Genomic DNA, 17,097 nt, shown 5'->3' on the forward strand with positions numbered 1-17,097 from the left:
TTCCTACAGAAACTCGTTCAGGAGGAAAGAACAGTGAAGAGAGGAATGGCAGTAACTGGTAGGGATGTGCTTTTAGAATTCACTTTTGAAAAGTGACAAAGTATTTCAGCTGGGCCTGTGTCCTGCCTTGCTACTCTAAATAAAAATAAAGGACAAACCACTCCTTTCTGTAACTTGTGAGGAAAAATGTAAATAAGGAACAAAGCCATGTTTTCTCCCATAATGTTTTTCACATCCTAATCAATGAAGGCAGACCAGAGAACTGCTGAATGGAAAACATCCTTCAAGATCTACAGCTGAAAGTTATTTTTACAAGTCTGCAAAATTTAAGTAGGAACTTTTAAATTTCCCTGCAGGACCTTGATTTATATGCAAAAAAGTTTTTGACAAGCTATTTTTTATTTACCTTCACTTTTGTCTGTAGTAAGGATCAAAGCTTGTACTTCAGGAAAAAGTAATCCCTGCATCTTAGCCTTATAAAAACTTCATCTCTCCATGGAAAGGATGAGTTGGAAAGATTGAAAGCATGTTAATGTTTCTTTAAGATTGTTTAACTAATTATTTTCCTGTAACTAGGTCTGAGAGTAGATGCACAGGGACAGAGGATTAAAAAAAGATGTAGCTACCTGCTGTTACATTCTTTTTACTGCATCTTCTGTGTGTGCTACAGTATGAGAAAAGGGGGGTGTGTGACATCATATAAATATACACACATCTGAAATAGTAATTCAAGAAATGCTGCAGTGTCACAGAAGAGTAAGTTAGGTGGATATTTATTTATGAAACCCTCATCCAGAGAGATTCAATCTTTTTAAAAGAGGAGTTGCTCTTGTAGCTTGACATTCTTGGTAAGCTTCCCTCTTATACATAAAACAGATTTTTTTAAAATGAGGAAGTTCAGTCAGTACTTGGTACATGAGTAGGATATATTGAATTGAAAACCTCCCTTAAATTCTGAAAAATCAGGAGACCCATTTGCACAATTTCAAGGTGGTCTATTTTGAAATTATTACACTGAAAATATAGGGCTGTGTCACCAAAGTATAGAAAGTGGCAGTTTTACTTGGACTAGGATGTATATACTGCTACTGTTCTCGGATGTTAAACGCAGCAAGAGATTTTAAGCTCCAAAAGATTAAGTGTTCTAAAACCTGATTTGAGCCAGCTCATCCACAACTGTTTAGATTCCAATATGCATGTCTATATGCCAGTTACAAAGATGCTCAGATTCAATATTTAGTCATCCAGAAAGAAGTAGTTTCCACTCTTCTTTTGTTCCACATCCTTAGGAAGAGAAAAAAAGATCACTGTTACTTGAAGTAGTCTTTGGCAGACTTGAGCATAGCTAAAATAAGACACTTACTAAGCTCCTTTCTACTTTCCTTATTACTCTGAGTAGTTTCATGTGTTGTTTTCCAGCACAGCAAAACTACCAGGTCAGTCTTCGTTTTGCTCCTTATTTTAAAATCTGGCTTCATATTAAACAGTCATGGCTCCTTTACTGTAAAGGTGCTTCTCTCTTACCTTGATGGAATTGAGTTTGTTTATTCTTGGTCTGTAATTGTTGGGGTCTCTTCTAAAAGTGATTTCAAGCTGAGATAAAAATTTATTCATTCCAGCCAAAAGAGTCTGTGGACTGTTAAGAAAAAAGAACATTTCAGCTACATTTTCAGAGTTTTATACTATAAAGTTACAGGCAGCTTTATCTCCACTCTGAGCTCCCTGAGGACTGGAAATGTGAATGTGACCTGTATCTGACATACCAGGAGGTGCTACAGTTTTAGTCAAATGCTGTCTCAGATACTACTCTCATCTTTCAGCAGTATCTCACAGTGGCACTACAGGTCTTTGGCTGGCGACCTTTGCACCCTTTTTATTTTGTATCCACGTGTGTGTGCTTGCACACTAATTAACAGTCAAAGGAAAAAAACCCAAGTTGCACCAGAAGCAAAATATGACAAAGATCATAACATACCCTGAGGCTGAGGAACAGTTACATGCTTGTGATTTTTAAATTCCAACACGCTTTCTTCCAAGGAACACTATCAAAGCCAGGGTAGCAGTGGGTTGTAGATGCATTGTAGACTAACATGTTTACTCCACCTGTCTTGTGCTAAGTACTTGGAAATTACACTGTTCTAAAAGCCTGGTTTCTAATAAGGATGCTCTTCAAAAAGCCTCTAATTTTTTACAAGAACAAAAGCAGACATATCAAAAGTACTCTTTTATTCTGATAAAGAGTAAAACTCGGGTAAGTGTACCTGGCATGTTGCTGTCGAGACCTGCACAAGATTTGCATACAGTTAACCTTAGCACACTGCTTTCTTTTAATCCATCTCAAAGCTATTTTCCTAAGCAAAGTTTACAACTGCTACTTTTTTTCATTCCTTGCAATCAATGCCACTTATTTGTTCTCCTCTGGCCATAATTTAGCTGTTGTGCAGTTGCTTAAGGCTAGTTCAAGCCAGGAGCTGGTCTAGGTCTCTGGGCCTAGTTTGAGAACCCAACCAAACTCTCAGCTCTGGGTCCAGGCAGCCTCTAAATGAGGGTCAATCCAATTTTCTTTTCCATGATTCAAAACAAAACAACCCTCAGGATGCTCTTGGATCACTTTAAATACAGCTTAAGTTTCCACAGGCAAGGATGTTTCTCTGTATTTTTGATGATGATCTTGCTTACTAATCCAAACAATCTTACCTGTTTGCCAGTGTGTTCTTGGAAGGAATGCCATCAAAAACAATCACACGGTCAGCGAGATATGTAGCCATGATAAAATCATGTTCTACCACAAAAGCTGTTTTTTTAGCATGGAGAATGAAACTGAAATAGGAAAAAAAAAAGAAGAGAGGTTAATGTAAGCTTATTGCAAAACTCCTGCCAATCTCAGTTCCCCTCCCCACCACGTGTACTTTACCGTTTAATGACTCTGGCAGCCATCAGACGTTGTTCAGAGTCCAAATATGCCGAGGGCTCATCAATTAGGTACACATCTGCAGGTTTACCCAGACACAGAGCTAATGCCACGCGCTGCAACTCACCACCAGACAGTGTTTGGACCTATTGGTGCGAGGGGAACAAGGCCATATTTACTTCAGGCACAGGTCAAGAGTTAAAGGCAAGTTAGGATGTTGTTTCAGGCAGTTGATACCTCCTGGTCAATGATGTTTTCTATCTGGAGAGGTTTCATTACATCAGTTACAAACTGGGGGTGTGTATAGGCATCTCTGATCTTCTCGTGCAGCAGCTGACGGACACTTCCCTATCAAAAGAAAAATGCTGCCACTCAGTTTTATGCACCACAAGAAAACAAGGAGAAACAGAATTAATATTTTGTTCCAGGTATAAAAAAATTCTACATATGTACTACAACCATGCTTTTTGTAGCAAACACAATAGTTAATAAATAAGGCTTAAACGTACTGTAGATTTAGGGCTGATTTTCTGTGGTTTGTAGCTGACATTTAGAACTGGGACCTCACCTGTAAAAACACAAAATTTAAAGTGTAAACAAGAGCCCTTCCAGTATCTTCAAATAGGTTTCAGCTAAGGTGTGACACATTATTACCTCCTTCATCGGGTGTAAGTCTTCCTGCAAGCATTCGGATAAAGGTTGTTTTGCCAGTTCCTAAAATAAAATGCAAGTTACAGATTAATCACTTTTTGGTAATTTAGACCTCCAACAATTAAGTCACTGATAAAAAAAAAGGCTTAATGAGTTTATTTTAAAATTAAGCTGCTTTGAAAATTCCTATATTCCTACGTGCAGCAAGCAGCACTTGCTCCTACTTGCTTTTTCAAATGGAAGAGACATCTTAAAACTACCACAGTCTGGACTTGTAGCTGAGCTCACCAGGCCAGGCATTGTCCTGCAATCTCAGTTCTTACAGTGGGGTAACAGACAGACACAGTGGCATCGTTACCACTCAGTAACTTCACCTTCTTGCTATTAGAGAGCAAACTCACGTGAAATCTTCACTAGGAAACAAGCAGTTCAACCTGACTCAAACCCAATCATTTTGAAGCCTGGCTCCCAAAGTGAAAAAGGACTTTAGGAGCATATTTAGGGCTGGAAAAGTAGCTTCCAGCATAACTGCACTTACCGTTTTCCCCTAACATCACCATAATTTCAGAATCTGTGAATTCTCCAGCTACTATGGATAGTTCAAATTCTCCCATCTTTTTTTTCATTCCTGGGTATTTGTACATGCACATCTTTTTAACCTCTTCTTCATTAGCTGTCTCAGCCACTTTAAATACCAGAGATGCATCTCGAAACCTTAGGTTTTCTGTTGGAACATAGCCATCTAGGAAAATGTTTATGCCTGTGACAGGAGGGAAAAAGATCATTAACAAAGGCCTACAAAAACTTAAGACAAGATGAATTGCAATTCCTGACTGTAAATTCTTATCAGGTAATGAGAATGCTGGATTTTAAATGGCATATGCTAAAAGAAGGAACAAGACTTCCTCTTTTAAAGTGTGTACGTTATGCAAATTGAATGAAGAAAAATCTTACTGAATTACAGAATGGCTGGAGAAGCTCTTCCTGAAAACCCACTATTTGTGATGTGTGGGGGGTTTCAACAAACTAGTGCTGTTGGACCTATTCTCATAAAACCAGTTACTACTGAGTCTCAGTGCTACAAGTGTGGACAGTTCAGTTGAACACCACGTACCTCTGTACTGTGCAAACTCTCTCCTGCCTTTCTCTACTATTTAAAAGGTCTTTTGTGTAACTCCACTGTTTACAAAACACCTGCAAGTATTAAAATTATGTCCATAGCAAGAGAAAAAGGGCATCTCATAATTCAGATTTCTGGGTTGAGTTATAAATTTAGGATCATGTAACAAAAATTCTGCAGAAAATAAAAGGGCAGTTTTTTTGTTGCTGAACTGTAACAGGAAAAAGTTATGGTTGCATAAGAGACAACTGGCATTTTGGTACCGTTTTGGGGTATGTTTAAAGAGAAATATGGCAACAATTACCTTCTCTTACGCTGAAAGGCATAGTAACAACACCATAAGCACTTGGCACACCATACAGGCAGCAGATAAAGTCAGAGAGATAATCTAACACACTCAGATCATGCTCCACGACAATAATGTACCTGAAAAACAGAGCCAGAGAGATGCTTTTTTACTTCAGTGCAAAACATTTTTTCTTTCTTTCTTACTCTAGCCTTGCATAAACAAAAGCTATCACCATGATTTTTATTTAACAGGTTTCTTTGCTTTAAACTAAATACATCTGTTAGTGTACCATTCTGAGAAGTCAGCACTTCTGGGGTGATGGGACTGGCTATTTCTTCCCTCTGTAAGCAGCCACATATTATTACAGTCTAGCAAAACACTTAAAGCTTGTATTTACCTGTCAGGGTTTATTAGAGATCGAATAGTAATGGCAGCCTTCAAGCGCTGCTTGACATCCAGGTAGCTGGAAGGTTCATCAAACATGAAGCTAGGCCCAAAAGAAAGGATCAAATCTTAGTGAATGCAAGTTTTCTGCATATTCAAACATAACATTTCAACCATTAAGTAAATGGAAATTAAAAATTATCGTTATTTGTACTGAGAAAGGGAGACAAAACATGAGAATTATGTACACCTGCCTTGAATCTCTGTAGACTGACACATGGAAGTGTTAAAACAGTTTAAGTATTACTTTGCCAACAGCTCTGCCAAAGTTATCAAAAGTTACAAAAAATCAGCAGTCAGGAATCCCATGCACTCATTCTGAGTCATCTTAAATTTAACATGAACTGAAAAGTGGAAAAATACTTTGGAAGAAGGACATCTTCCAGAAGAGTAAACCAAAACAAACAATAAAACCCACTTGAAACCCACACCAACCAAAAAAACCCCAGCCAAACAAAAAAAGAGCAGCCCAAACAAAACAAAACCAAAAAATTCATCAAAATAAAAAAAAATCAAAACCCTGTAACTCTTCTGATCTTGCTTTCTTGGTCCCAGTGAGTCAGGAAACAGCACAGACTAGACAGTAATTTCCTGGTTGCAAGACAGGAGAAGAGGGACACAAGTTTCCAGAGGTGGAGAAGCATCTGTACCTTCCTTATTCAGAGAGGCTAAGTGAGGTATGCCATCAAACAGGAAACATTTATGGGGGATGAGGGAGAGGTTATGAAGTTGTGATGCTGAAATTTGACTTCTGAAATCAGCTATTTCCAGTCAGATGAATTAAAGTACACAAAACCCAGAGAATATATATCTGGAGCAAATATGGATCTTGGCTGCTGAGTTGGCAAAAGCATTAAAAAAAACCAACAACTTAAAAATATTAATAATTAAGTATTTTTCAATATTTCACACAAATGTATTATTTTTAACAATAAAAGTAAATTAGAGGACCATACTGAGATAGATTATTAGAAGCAATGTGTAACAGAAGTAAATTAAACATACATATCAGCCTTCTGAATGCAAACAACTGCACAAGCAAATCTCTGAAGTTCTCCTCCTGAAAGGTCCTCAACATTTCTTTCTTTCAGATGGGTTAAGTCTGCAAATAAGTGGTTTAGATGTTATAACCAACACAACAAACCATATTTTTATTACCTACAGAAACGTGTATAAACACAGCAGACATCCTACACAGAGGAAAAAAACAAGAATAAGCATTCAGTTTATACAGTATCAGTATCATAATGCCCATAGTGAGTCCAAGCAAGTTGTGGCTTCTCTGCAGAATTATCTGTATGGCTGCTTCTTATCCTGCAGAAGGATTGCATTTGTATTGCTTTTTTCACCATGTATTTGGTAAAGATTTCTGGCCCTAAAAAGAAACTATACCAGTTTTAAAACTTTTTTTGTCAGACCTGGATGAAGAATTCTGGTTTTCAGGAAAATCAAGTCCCTCAAACATTACAGCAAATGGGTGAAACCAGTATTTTCTACTCAGCTTAATGATCAAAAAAATTTCAAGAATATATTGTAAATATATATATAACATATTATGTATATATAATAAAGTGGGACTCAAAGCCCACCTCTTGGTGGCACAACGCAGCCCCACCTCTACTACCCAGATCCACCAAAGAGAATCCTGTTGTTAATTTAGTAACAACTAAATGCAAAACACCTACAAAAACTTACCAGGGCAGGACTACACAGATGTTCTTATTAATTGTATTAAGCTCAGAAGTCAGTGTTACTCCCACTGAAATCAGATATATATGGGCTTTAGGGGCAAGGGGGTGTATTAGAGCAACATTTTCTATATGCTGTGGTTCTCCCCAGAGGGGATGCTAACATTTTGCCACAGTTGTAAGCAAATAAGAGCAGCAGATGGTAAGGGGCATTTTTCCAGGTTTAAAAACAAGCACTTTCTACCACGAAACAGAAACTGCATTAGATCCTGTTAACTAGAATATATCAGTTAGATTGCCTTTCCACTAGAAAGTATTATTTGTGTGGGTTCAGATATGCTTACAGCATACCCTAGGCTTTAAAGTACCTTTACTTTTTTCTCTTTTTTGAAATTGGTATAATTTACATCTTCCATGACATTATAGTAACTTTATTTTGCCAGCACATATGAATTTCTCCAATGCTTTGAAATGTGACTTTACAAAATTACTTACCAAGTTGCTGACATACAACAGTTTGTGTCTTAGTTTCATCCTTCCTATCCAGAATTGATCCCACTGTTCCCTGCATAATAAAAAAAATTAATTTCTGAGAATACTGGATTTTTATACTGAATTATGCTGTTAAATAAAACCTTTAAGCACCAGAGAAGTACTACAGAAGAGGCTCCCAGCCTTCTATTACCTCATGAAACTTCTCACCTTTGCAGCTTTAGGAATCTGGTCCACATATTGAGGTTTAATGATAGCTTTCAGGTCATCTTCCAGGATCTTGGTAAAATAATTTTGTAATTCAGATCCTCGGAAATAAGTCAAAATTTCTTGCCAGTCAGGTGGATCCTGTGACAAAATTAAAGCCTGTGTTTACTTATACCATTAAAAAACCTTAATTTAAAAACTCTAATTTTAAAATTCCCATCAATACAGCAAATAGAATATGCTTGTAAGATAAAAAAAAAACAACAACCAACCAAAAAGAAACCAACCCCCCCCCCAAAAAACCAACAACCACAAAACCCAAAACCCAAACCTGGATAAAAGCTAGTTACCAAGCTGTTAAGTTGCTTCTGCAAAGTTTCCATTAAGGGGAAAAAAAAATTATAAAATTGCAAAACCAAAGTTTAGATATTATTTTCCAGGTGTGATCAGCCCTTTCAAAAAAACCTTTTAAATTTGCACAGTTAAGAAGCTACTGAACTGAACCTACTGCATGGGGGAAATGACAACATGGATTAGTGTAACTACACTGATTAGCTATCTTGATATAGCTAATCCAAAGGAAAAGGATTAGACTGATAAATGCAATAAAATTTGGCAATTTTCTCTGGAGTAAGTCACTGGCTGATAATAAGGAAAGTGCCAGCGTCCTCACAAATTCTGTTGTGTCCACAGATACAAAAATTCAGTCAAAAAAATATAAACACAGCTATCTAGATTGCCAACTCTATTTTACTGCTGATCCATACATCATATTTTCCAAGATTTGGCTTCTGTTTTCCAGCTAAAATTTTCAAGGCAGTTGATTTTCCAATACCATTGGTTCCAACCAATCCCAGTACTTCACCTGGACGAGGGATAGGCAACCTGCACACAACACAGATAACTTTGGATTATATTAATGCCATCACACACCAACAGTTGCTGGTCAAGTAAATGTTAGAACACATTTATCTGATTATTTCAGCCTACTTTGTTTACTTGCCAATGTATAATTCAAACTAAATCAACATTCTTTAATAACAGAAGTTCGTAAGAAATATTTAAGGACAGTCTACTTTTTAAACAAGGGCCCTGTCAAATCAACACTAACATTTATTTCAGTATAATACTTTTTAATAAGAAAAACATAAAATTAACATTCCTACCTAAAAGGAAGCTACCAAGGTAAGAACCAAGAACACTTTGATATGCACCATGTTTAGATTGTCAAAAACTTGAAGTTTTTTGTCTCTTTTACAATGATTTGAAAAACAAAATACCTGTGAAGTTTGAAGGCATTGGCACAATATCTATGTGTTGTTTCTTTCTCCAGGTTGCTAGGTAAGTTAACAATTGACAAGGCTCCAAAAGGACATTTCTGTAATTGAAATAAATTATAGATTACTAGTCCACAAACAGTTTATTAACAAAAGACTGTGTTCTCTACTGCACCCAGCTGTGCACTTACATTTTTAAATGAACTTCTATCAGATTTCATTTACAAAAAAATTCTATATCACATTTTTCCAATTAAGTAGTCAGCAATTTAGACTGTCAGTTTACAAGTAAGGCACGCTGCATATATTTTCCATCTCTTTCACAAAACCCATCTGTCTCCTGCTAGGCGTCTACAGACACAAACAAACCAACCCAAAGTCAATCAAAAACAAAGCCACAAAAAACAATGTTACAACCCACACCCTGCAACCCAACCAGTTCAGCAAACTGACACAGTTCTCTGCTTTCTACAGACAGTAACAGTTAACTAAGTCTGATTAGTCCAGAAAAGAAAACTGCTGTTTTTCAAGTTACAGTATGCATTACTAAATATAATAGCAAAATAAGGAAAATGCAGCCCTTTAAATAAAGCAGCAGAACTTTTACCTTGATGCAAATACCACAACCAATACAAAGTGTTTCTGAGATCCATGCTATTTTGCTCTGTGATGTGACTTCTATGCAAAGTTTTCCTGGTGAAAAAGAAATAAGATAAGGTCGTTCAAGTTTCTGGTGAATCAGAATTCTTGCCAGTACTATTACATTTCACAGAGGAGCACATAACTGAGGAACATTCACTGAAGCTTCAGATCTTTCAAAGGCTTGAAAAGTGCCATTATTACTAGAATTGTTCCTGCTTTCAGTGATGTTTTTAAAGGCTTTATGAAACAAAAGCTTGAACAATACACAAAAAACTGGCAATTATAAAAAAAACATTCATTTTATTAGAACTGGATTTAGAACTTCTCCAATTGCTCAAATACTTTGTTGAATTGTCTCTTACCCATTCGAACCACGGGACAACTCTTCTTGCATTCCTGACGACATTTCTTTGGCTTACACTTGTCATGGTTGACTATAGCAATTCTTGTTAATTTGTCTGCCATAATGCACAATTTAGGGTTAAACACATACACCAATTATGAGAAGGAGTAGAGGGAGTCTTCCAGATCCTAAGGGAAAAAAAAAAGAAAAAAACCAGAAGAGGCCATGTTACTGACAGCACAGAGAACATACACATCTGAAGTTATTACTAGCAGAATTCAGAGATGAAAAATGCAAAATCATTTGATTGCTCTTTTAAGCAACATGGCTAACGGGGCAAAGTCTCAGATACAAGTAAGAGTACTGATGTGTAAATAATTGCAACAAGCCTTTAACATCAGCTGTCCATCCCACTACTATTTCTCCAGTGTAAAAATAAAAATGTGATTATATCTGAAAATGGATTTGTTTTCAAGGAAAGCATGTAAGAACAGAACCTATACTACTGCAAACTTCAGCTTCACAACCTGCCTTGTGTAAAGCACCCTTGTTCACACTGCAGTATCTATTAAAGTCAAATTGTGACATATTACTCCAAGCATATGGTTATATATACATTTACAAACTGTATCTCAATATTCTGTATTAAAGGATTAAAATAACCTAAAATTTAAACCAGTTTTAAAAAGGGAAAACTTGTAGTTCCATATAAAAAAGTAAACCAGGCAACGTGAACAGACATACATGATGATGTTTGACTGATCTTGAGCTTCATTACTATTTGAATAACTACAATTACTTTATGCATTTCCTAATATGGCATCAATGCCTAACAATATATTTCAATAAAAATAAGCCAGATTCTTTACAAAGAAGGCAGGAAGGCTCCACAGGCTGGATCAATGGGCCAAGGCCAGTGGTAGGATGTGCAGTAAGGCCAAGTGCCAGGTCCTCCCCTGGGTCACAACTCCCTGCAGCGCTACAGGCTGGGGAAGAGTAGCTGGGAAGTGGCCCAGCAGAAAAAGACCTGGGGGTGCTGGTTGGTAGTGGCTGAACATGAGCCAGTGTGTGCCCAGGTGGCCAAGAAGGCCAATGGCATCCTGGCCTGGATCAGAAACAGTGTGGCCAGCAGGACCAAGGCAGGGATTGTACTGGTGAGGCCACACCTTGAGTGCTGTGTCCAGTTCTGGGCCCCTCAGTTCAAGAAAGACATTGAGGTGCTGGAGCAAGTCCAGAGAAGGGCAACAGAGCTGGGGAAGGGTCTGGAGCACAAGTCCTACGAGAAAAAGCTGAGGGAGCTGAGGGTGTTCTTTAGCCTGGAGAAAAGGAGGCTCAGGGGAGACCTTATTGTTCTTCACAGCTACCTGAAAGGAGGTTGTGGCAAGATGGGGGTCGACTTCTTCTTCCAGGTAACAAATGACAGAACCAGAGGAAATGGCCTCAGGTTGCATCAGGAGAGGTTTAGATTGGATATTAGGAGAAATTCCTTCAAGAAATGGGTTATATCAAACACTGGAAGGGGCTGCTGAGGGAAGTGATGGAGTCATGATCCTTGGAGGTATTTAAAAGTATAGATGTGGCACTCGAGGATACAGGTTAAGGGGCAGTGCTGGGTTAACAGTCAGACTTTTCTAACCTAAAAAATTCTATAATTCTGTGAAGTACTAGACAATTAAATGTTCCTGAAATCACAAATAAATGCATGCAGAGAAGTGAAATTAAGACTCGTATCCCTCTCTATGACAGTCTCCTTGCTTAGCTGTTTGTAATGTACACTGACAAGCACTGGATTGTACTGGGAGTGTAGAGCACTTTGCAGTAAACAGCTGCAGCACAGGAAGGGGAGGACAGAGAATTTTAAATCTTGATAGATAAAAAAAGGTGGAATGTGTTTTAAAGTAGATTTCTATTTCCTTGACCATATTCACTCATAATACTGAGAATAACAACAGTAATTTTACCTTCCTTTGAGCAACACACACCTAAGGACAACTCTCTCCGTTCACCCCTGCTCTGAAATAAAAGACAACTGAATTATGAGGCTCTTGGAAGATTACAAGATATTACAGATGGCAAAACCACATTTTTTTAGGTCAAAAGAAAGGCCACAAATAAAGTACAAAGCACTTTCATTTCACCATCACTAAATAAAGGGATGGCAGCCCTACAATGGGCTGATGCCAATTCAAAATCATCTCAGTGCAATATGTGTCAGTAGTTCAGTGACATAACTGGAAAGGAGTCTTGAAATACTTCAGGTTTCCACACAGTCCAAAGGTGCAGTTTCATCCAAGAAAAGGATTCCAATATTTTTTATTAAAGGAAGTATTTTCTGTTGGACGTCCAGTTGTTTGCTTCACCAAACTAAAGCATCCTGCAGTAGTTTATAGACTATATTTACTACATACAATTATATGAAGAAAGGTTCTGACTTTCAAACTCCTGAAGGAAGCAAGACAAAAACAGGTGGATGGCACATTTACCATGGTAAACTCCATCCTTCCCTAAACTTCAGTTGTGGAACTATAGGTACTAATGCAATATGAAAGAAAGGAAGAGACTGACATCTAACAGGGAGCAAAGGTCAGAAAAGCAGATGTTATTGTCTCTTTAATCCACTACTACCATAGCTACAAATATTTTAATCAGTTCCTTTTAAAAGGGGTAGTCTTATTCCTCTTTTCAATTTCCAAATTATTTTTAAACTAACGTCAAAAGATAATTCTTCATCAGATATAAATGAACATAACTATCAGTTATGCTGCCAACCTTACCGTGGCAGCTTCTACTTTCAATATTTCAATTTTTTTCTTTAATACTTTAAAAGTCCTATCAACATAGTTGATGATTTAAAATGACTATTAATAAAAATTAAAAAGTGATTCAACAGTTCTGCACTGTCAGGCCAGACTGCCAAAGTAGGGCTGAACATCGAAATTACATCCCCAGACCAGGCCAACAGGTTTGGACTAATGGGTTTGCAGTTCTCACTTTAACAGACAAAAACCCAAAAAACTGAAAGCCTTATTTTAAAGACTACAAAGATGTTTGAGTCGGGGTAATTTTCTTGGGGACAGATAGTGGATTTCGTCAGTACTTCAAATAAAGATACATTCTTTGGGAAGAGATCCCAGTGCTTTTCATTGAAATCCTGTAGTTTACAGTGCACAGAGTATTTGGGGGTGAATCCCTCTCTGGTTTCCCAAAGGAAGTGCCTGATCTGGATCAGCCTTTTCTCCAACAAGGCCTGAGCAGACAGACTCCACTGCACCTTCCAGGCAGGGCTCCCCTGCGCTCTAAGGAGCAGGAAACTAGTTCTGTGAGTTACAAACCTGCCCCAGCCCCCCAAACTCTGCTCGAGGCTCCTGCCTGAGCAGTGCCGATAGCAGCCCAGAGAGCCCCTCCCCTCAGTCACCTACCGCTCCAGATGGTGTTGAACCTAAAGCTCCAAAGCAGAGGAGTGGGATGGGGGCTGCTCTAAAACACCAAGGTAAAGACCGTGTGAAGCAATCAGTTCTTGCCACCTTTCTCAGCAAGCTTTCCCACCCAGTCTAGGTGGGATAATCCCACTAAAGTTTACCCTCAGCAATGAATCAACCCCTGGTTGGTAAGTAACAAAACAGCTTAAGTTTGGGGTTTTTTTAATTCTAACTCACTTACATGGGAAAATGCCCATCTGTGGTGAATAGTTTTGAAGGGGCCACAGAAGTAAGTATGTACACCTTTATTTATACACATTTATTAAGTACTAGTGGAGGCAAAAAGAACTAATGAACCAGCGTGGAGACACACACTCCTGCCTCCCTGCCCCCATCTAAACAACGGAAGTGTCAGTTTATCCAAAACTCTACAGTGCTCTTAAGCTTTTTTCAGAAAAATAATACTTGTAACTTCTGTCACTCCTGCAATATTTCCAGGACTGTGCTGATGTCTACAATGACAACTGTCCACAAGAGAAAACCAGTGATTTCTACTTAGAAGCAAAATAAACCAACTGTCCAAACCCAGACAGAACTCAAGTTCCATAGTTATGTGCAGTCAGTTGAGTGGCATTTAAGTTGACATACTGAATAGAATGGGCTGATTCCAAGGGGCAGACAGCAGAACTCTCAAGGCACTACACAGGTCAGCAGTGCTACAGCTCAGCACACCAGGAACTGTTCAGGGCAGTCAGCACTTATGGGACAGGAGAAACTGGTACTCAGAAGCATTTAAGTTCATGCATTTCTCCTTTTCAAATCAAGAACAGGATAAAAACCAGTGTGAAAACATTAATTTGTTACTAACTACAAGAGTAAAGCACTGTTTTGAATTAGTGAATGGTGATGGAGTGACAGCAGAAAAGCTTCCCAGAATGATGGACTGACAACACAGGTGAAAGAGTGAGAGAATGAATAAAAACTGCTGGCAAAAGAAAACATTCTAAAAACCCTGACAGTATCATTTATTGAAACCAAAAGCTGCCCATTAAGTAATTTAATACAAAAAGTAAAACATGTTTAAAAATAAGACATAAAACATGCTATCACAAGCATTTTAAGTCAGCATTCTCAGACTGTCTGGCACAGCTGCTGCACACTCTGACACACCAGATTAAAAAAAAAAAAGCAGCACATATGCAGGCCTTGCTATCTGTCACAAAAGGCAACAGAAATGTACAGTCTGTAGAACAAGTGTAATGCACTTGTATTAATAACACTAATTTCTTTCACAGGCATTGGAGCTAAATTAAAATTTACTAAGGCAAGGCAATTATGACCAAGAAGGATTTGTAACTGCATTGAATTATTAAACTTAAACAAATAAACATTAAAAAAAAAAGTAAATTAAGACTGAAACAGGAGCAAAGACTGTTCAATGAAAAGATGTGAAGGCAAGGTCTGAGTTCAGAATTGTGCCATACTTTAGTTACTCTGCACAAGAACAGTGAACATTTAAAAAAATTACATTCCATCAGGACCTCAAAGACAAATGCTGTGAAAACAAGTGAGGATGAGCAGCATTTCCAGTTTCCTTTGGAAACAATTAACCTCAAGAATTACCTCTCGAGTCCACTGCTGATGGATTACATACAGTCACTCCGTAACAAGAACAAGAAAGTTAAGAACCAGAATGTCCAAAGAATATTTAAATGAAAGACACACCAGATTTTCCAATTGCATATGGGAGATCGCTTCTCTGCTCAGTGTCAAAGCAGAAACAACAGTAAATGGTACAAGAACAAATAAAGTTTATTAAGAATTAAGAACTAGTCTACGCTTAAGGTTTTGACACTTGTTTTTGAAACTGAGACGATGTAAAAAAAGTTTAGACACGTCCCAAATCTACCTACTCTATTAAATCATTGTTAGTCATAGGACATGACAGGAATATGAAAATTCAACGTTAACATGAAAGCATATGGTCAAATACACTGACGCTGCACAACGAGTGGGTGTGTTTAGCTGGTGCTGAACACTATTAATTATCACTCGATCCTTAACATTCCCTTTTAACATGAAGTGAAATGCATGAGAATAAACCCATACATTAGCAATCTACCACAAGGAGTATTTCTCGACCACTTGCTTAGCACTGGAGTTTAGGAAACCACAGCAGGGAAACTTAAATTAGGATGTGAAAACTGCCACAGGAACTTGCAGGTGAAATGGCCAAGAGCATTCCACAGAGGAAACACTACATGGTCCGTGAGAAAAGCCCTGCCATGCTTTTCTTTAGTTTTTACACATACCTTGTAAAAACCAGCCCTACCCTTTCCACCTTGTCGCACCCACGGGAGGCCTCGATCTCCTCGCCGCCCCACGTGGGTACCGGCCTCTCCCAAAATCTGGAAAAACACGGCTTTCCACTCCCCACCCCCCGCCAGAGAAGGAAGTCCCCCGCTTTCCCAGGAGGAAAATGCCGGCGTTCCCTTTTCCGGAGCCCTCACGGCATCCCCAGGGAAGCCATTCCCGCGGCTGGGAGCAGCAGCGGGGACGGCGCTCCCTGCTCCCGGCTGGCACAAAACCCGAGGAGGCAGCGGGGATGACGCGCCGCGTGTGCGATCGGTGCCGGCCCGGGCCGTGCCCACGCCGCCAGCGAGCCGCGATTCCCGGGAGCCTCCGGCGCCGACGCCCGGGCGGGGCGCGGGCGAGCCGACCCCTCTCTCCCGCGGTGGATGGGGGCGAGGCCGCCGCCCAGGCCGAGCCGGGCGGCGGCGGCCGGGCCGGCGGCACGGCAGGGGGGAGGGGGCCCCCTTGCCTGGCGTGCGGGAAGGTGGGAATTCCCTGCCGGAGCTACTCACCGGGAGCCGCGCGGGGGGAGCGGAAGCGGTGACGGGGCTGGGAGCGCGCGCGGCGCCCTCGCGCCGCGGCGGGAGGGGTGGGCGGGGGGGGAGGAAGCGGCGCCCGGTGATCCCGCGCGCGGGCCCGCGCGCGCAACGTGCTCGCGCCGCCGCCACCCGGCCAAGATGGCCGTCGGGCCCGAGGGGCGGGGAGAGCAGGGGAGGGAGGGATGGGAGAGCGGCATCACCATGGAGAGGAGGGGAGGAGAGAGGGAAGGGCAGCTCGGCTCTCGCCGTAGAGACGCTGGGCCGTGCGGAGGGAGCGGCGCCTCCCAGTGCGGGGCTCCCCGAGCGGAGCCGTGCTGACCCGTGTCCATGCCGGGTCCCAGAACAGAAAGGATTTGCCGGCCTTTTATCCCGCGCTGCCTGATGATCACAGGCAGCAATAACAGTCAGAGCGGGTGTTTCCTCCCTCAAGGAAAGGCCCTGCCGTTCCCTTTCACGGACGCAGTTTCGACATTAGGAGCCGAGCTCCAGTATCGGACACACCAGGGGACTGCTACAACACGGAAGGCACCGGGACGGAACGGTCCCGCCGGCCTTTACCTGCCCCGGGTAGCCCGTCACCTGCGCCTGGCACACCGCTTGCTCCCCCGCGGGGGAGCACTTCCAAGCACTAGCAAGAGCCCGCCACCGAAATTCGCACTCCGAATCCAACAGTGAGCACGCCCAGCGGTTGCTCCCACACACCAGAAGCCAGCACAGGAAGCT

General features: G+C 40.4%; 1 protein-coding gene across 4 annotated transcripts; it reads right to left on the reverse strand.

Annotated features, from left to right (window-relative positions):
- Positions 1-756: 756 nt before the first annotated feature.
- Positions 757-17,096, reverse strand: ABCE1 (ATP binding cassette subfamily E member 1). 4 transcript variants are annotated; one of them, XM_051790935.1, is made up of 18 exons: positions 17,077-17,096; positions 10,084-10,252; positions 9,687-9,772; positions 9,083-9,180; positions 8,570-8,687; positions 7,806-7,943; positions 7,599-7,668; positions 6,421-6,517; positions 5,369-5,458; positions 4,987-5,108; positions 4,101-4,322; positions 3,566-3,625; positions 3,421-3,479; positions 3,149-3,259; positions 2,915-3,057; positions 2,698-2,820; positions 1,525-1,636; positions 757-1,284 (listed from the first exon to the last, which is right to left on the reverse strand). In XM_051790935.1, the coding sequence occupies exons 2-18, from the start codon at positions 10,184-10,186 to the stop codon at positions 1,237-1,239; spliced, it is 1,800 nt and encodes a 599-aa protein (XP_051646895.1). In that variant the 5' UTR covers positions 10,187-10,252; positions 17,077-17,096; the 3' UTR covers positions 757-1,236. The 4 variants fall into 4 exon arrangements, with proteins under 4 accessions (XP_051646895.1, XP_051646894.1, XP_051646893.1 ...); XM_051790934.1 differs by lacking the exon at positions 17,077-17,096 and adding an exon at positions 16,933-17,067; XM_051790933.1 differs by lacking the exon at positions 17,077-17,096 and adding an exon at positions 16,348-16,529.
- Position 17,097: the final 1 nt, after the last annotated feature.

Source organism: Manacus candei, unplaced genomic scaffold, assembly GCF_025592945.1.
Source record: "Manacus candei isolate 608988 ecotype Guabito, Panama unplaced genomic scaffold, ASM2559294v1 h1tg000028l, whole genome shotgun sequence".
Classification (NCBI taxonomy): domain Eukaryota; kingdom Metazoa; phylum Chordata; class Aves; order Passeriformes; family Pipridae; genus Manacus; species Manacus candei.

What these genes read in the sequence shown, in the direction of transcription:
- ABCE1 (XM_051790935.1), bottom strand. Translation starts at nt 10,186, where the DNA reads ATGGCAGACAAATTAACAAGAATTGCTATAGTCAACCATGACAAGTGT. An exon ending in AATGCCTTCAAACTTCACAG is followed by an intron (nt 8,688 to 9,082) that starts GTATTTTGTTTT and finishes TGTTGTGTGCAG; the next exon opens with GTTGCCTATCCCTCGTCCAG. An exon ending in AAAACATCATTGACCAGGAG is followed by an intron (nt 3,058 to 3,148) that starts GTATCAACTGCC and finishes TCGCACCAATAG; the next exon opens with GTCCAAACACTGTCTGGTGG.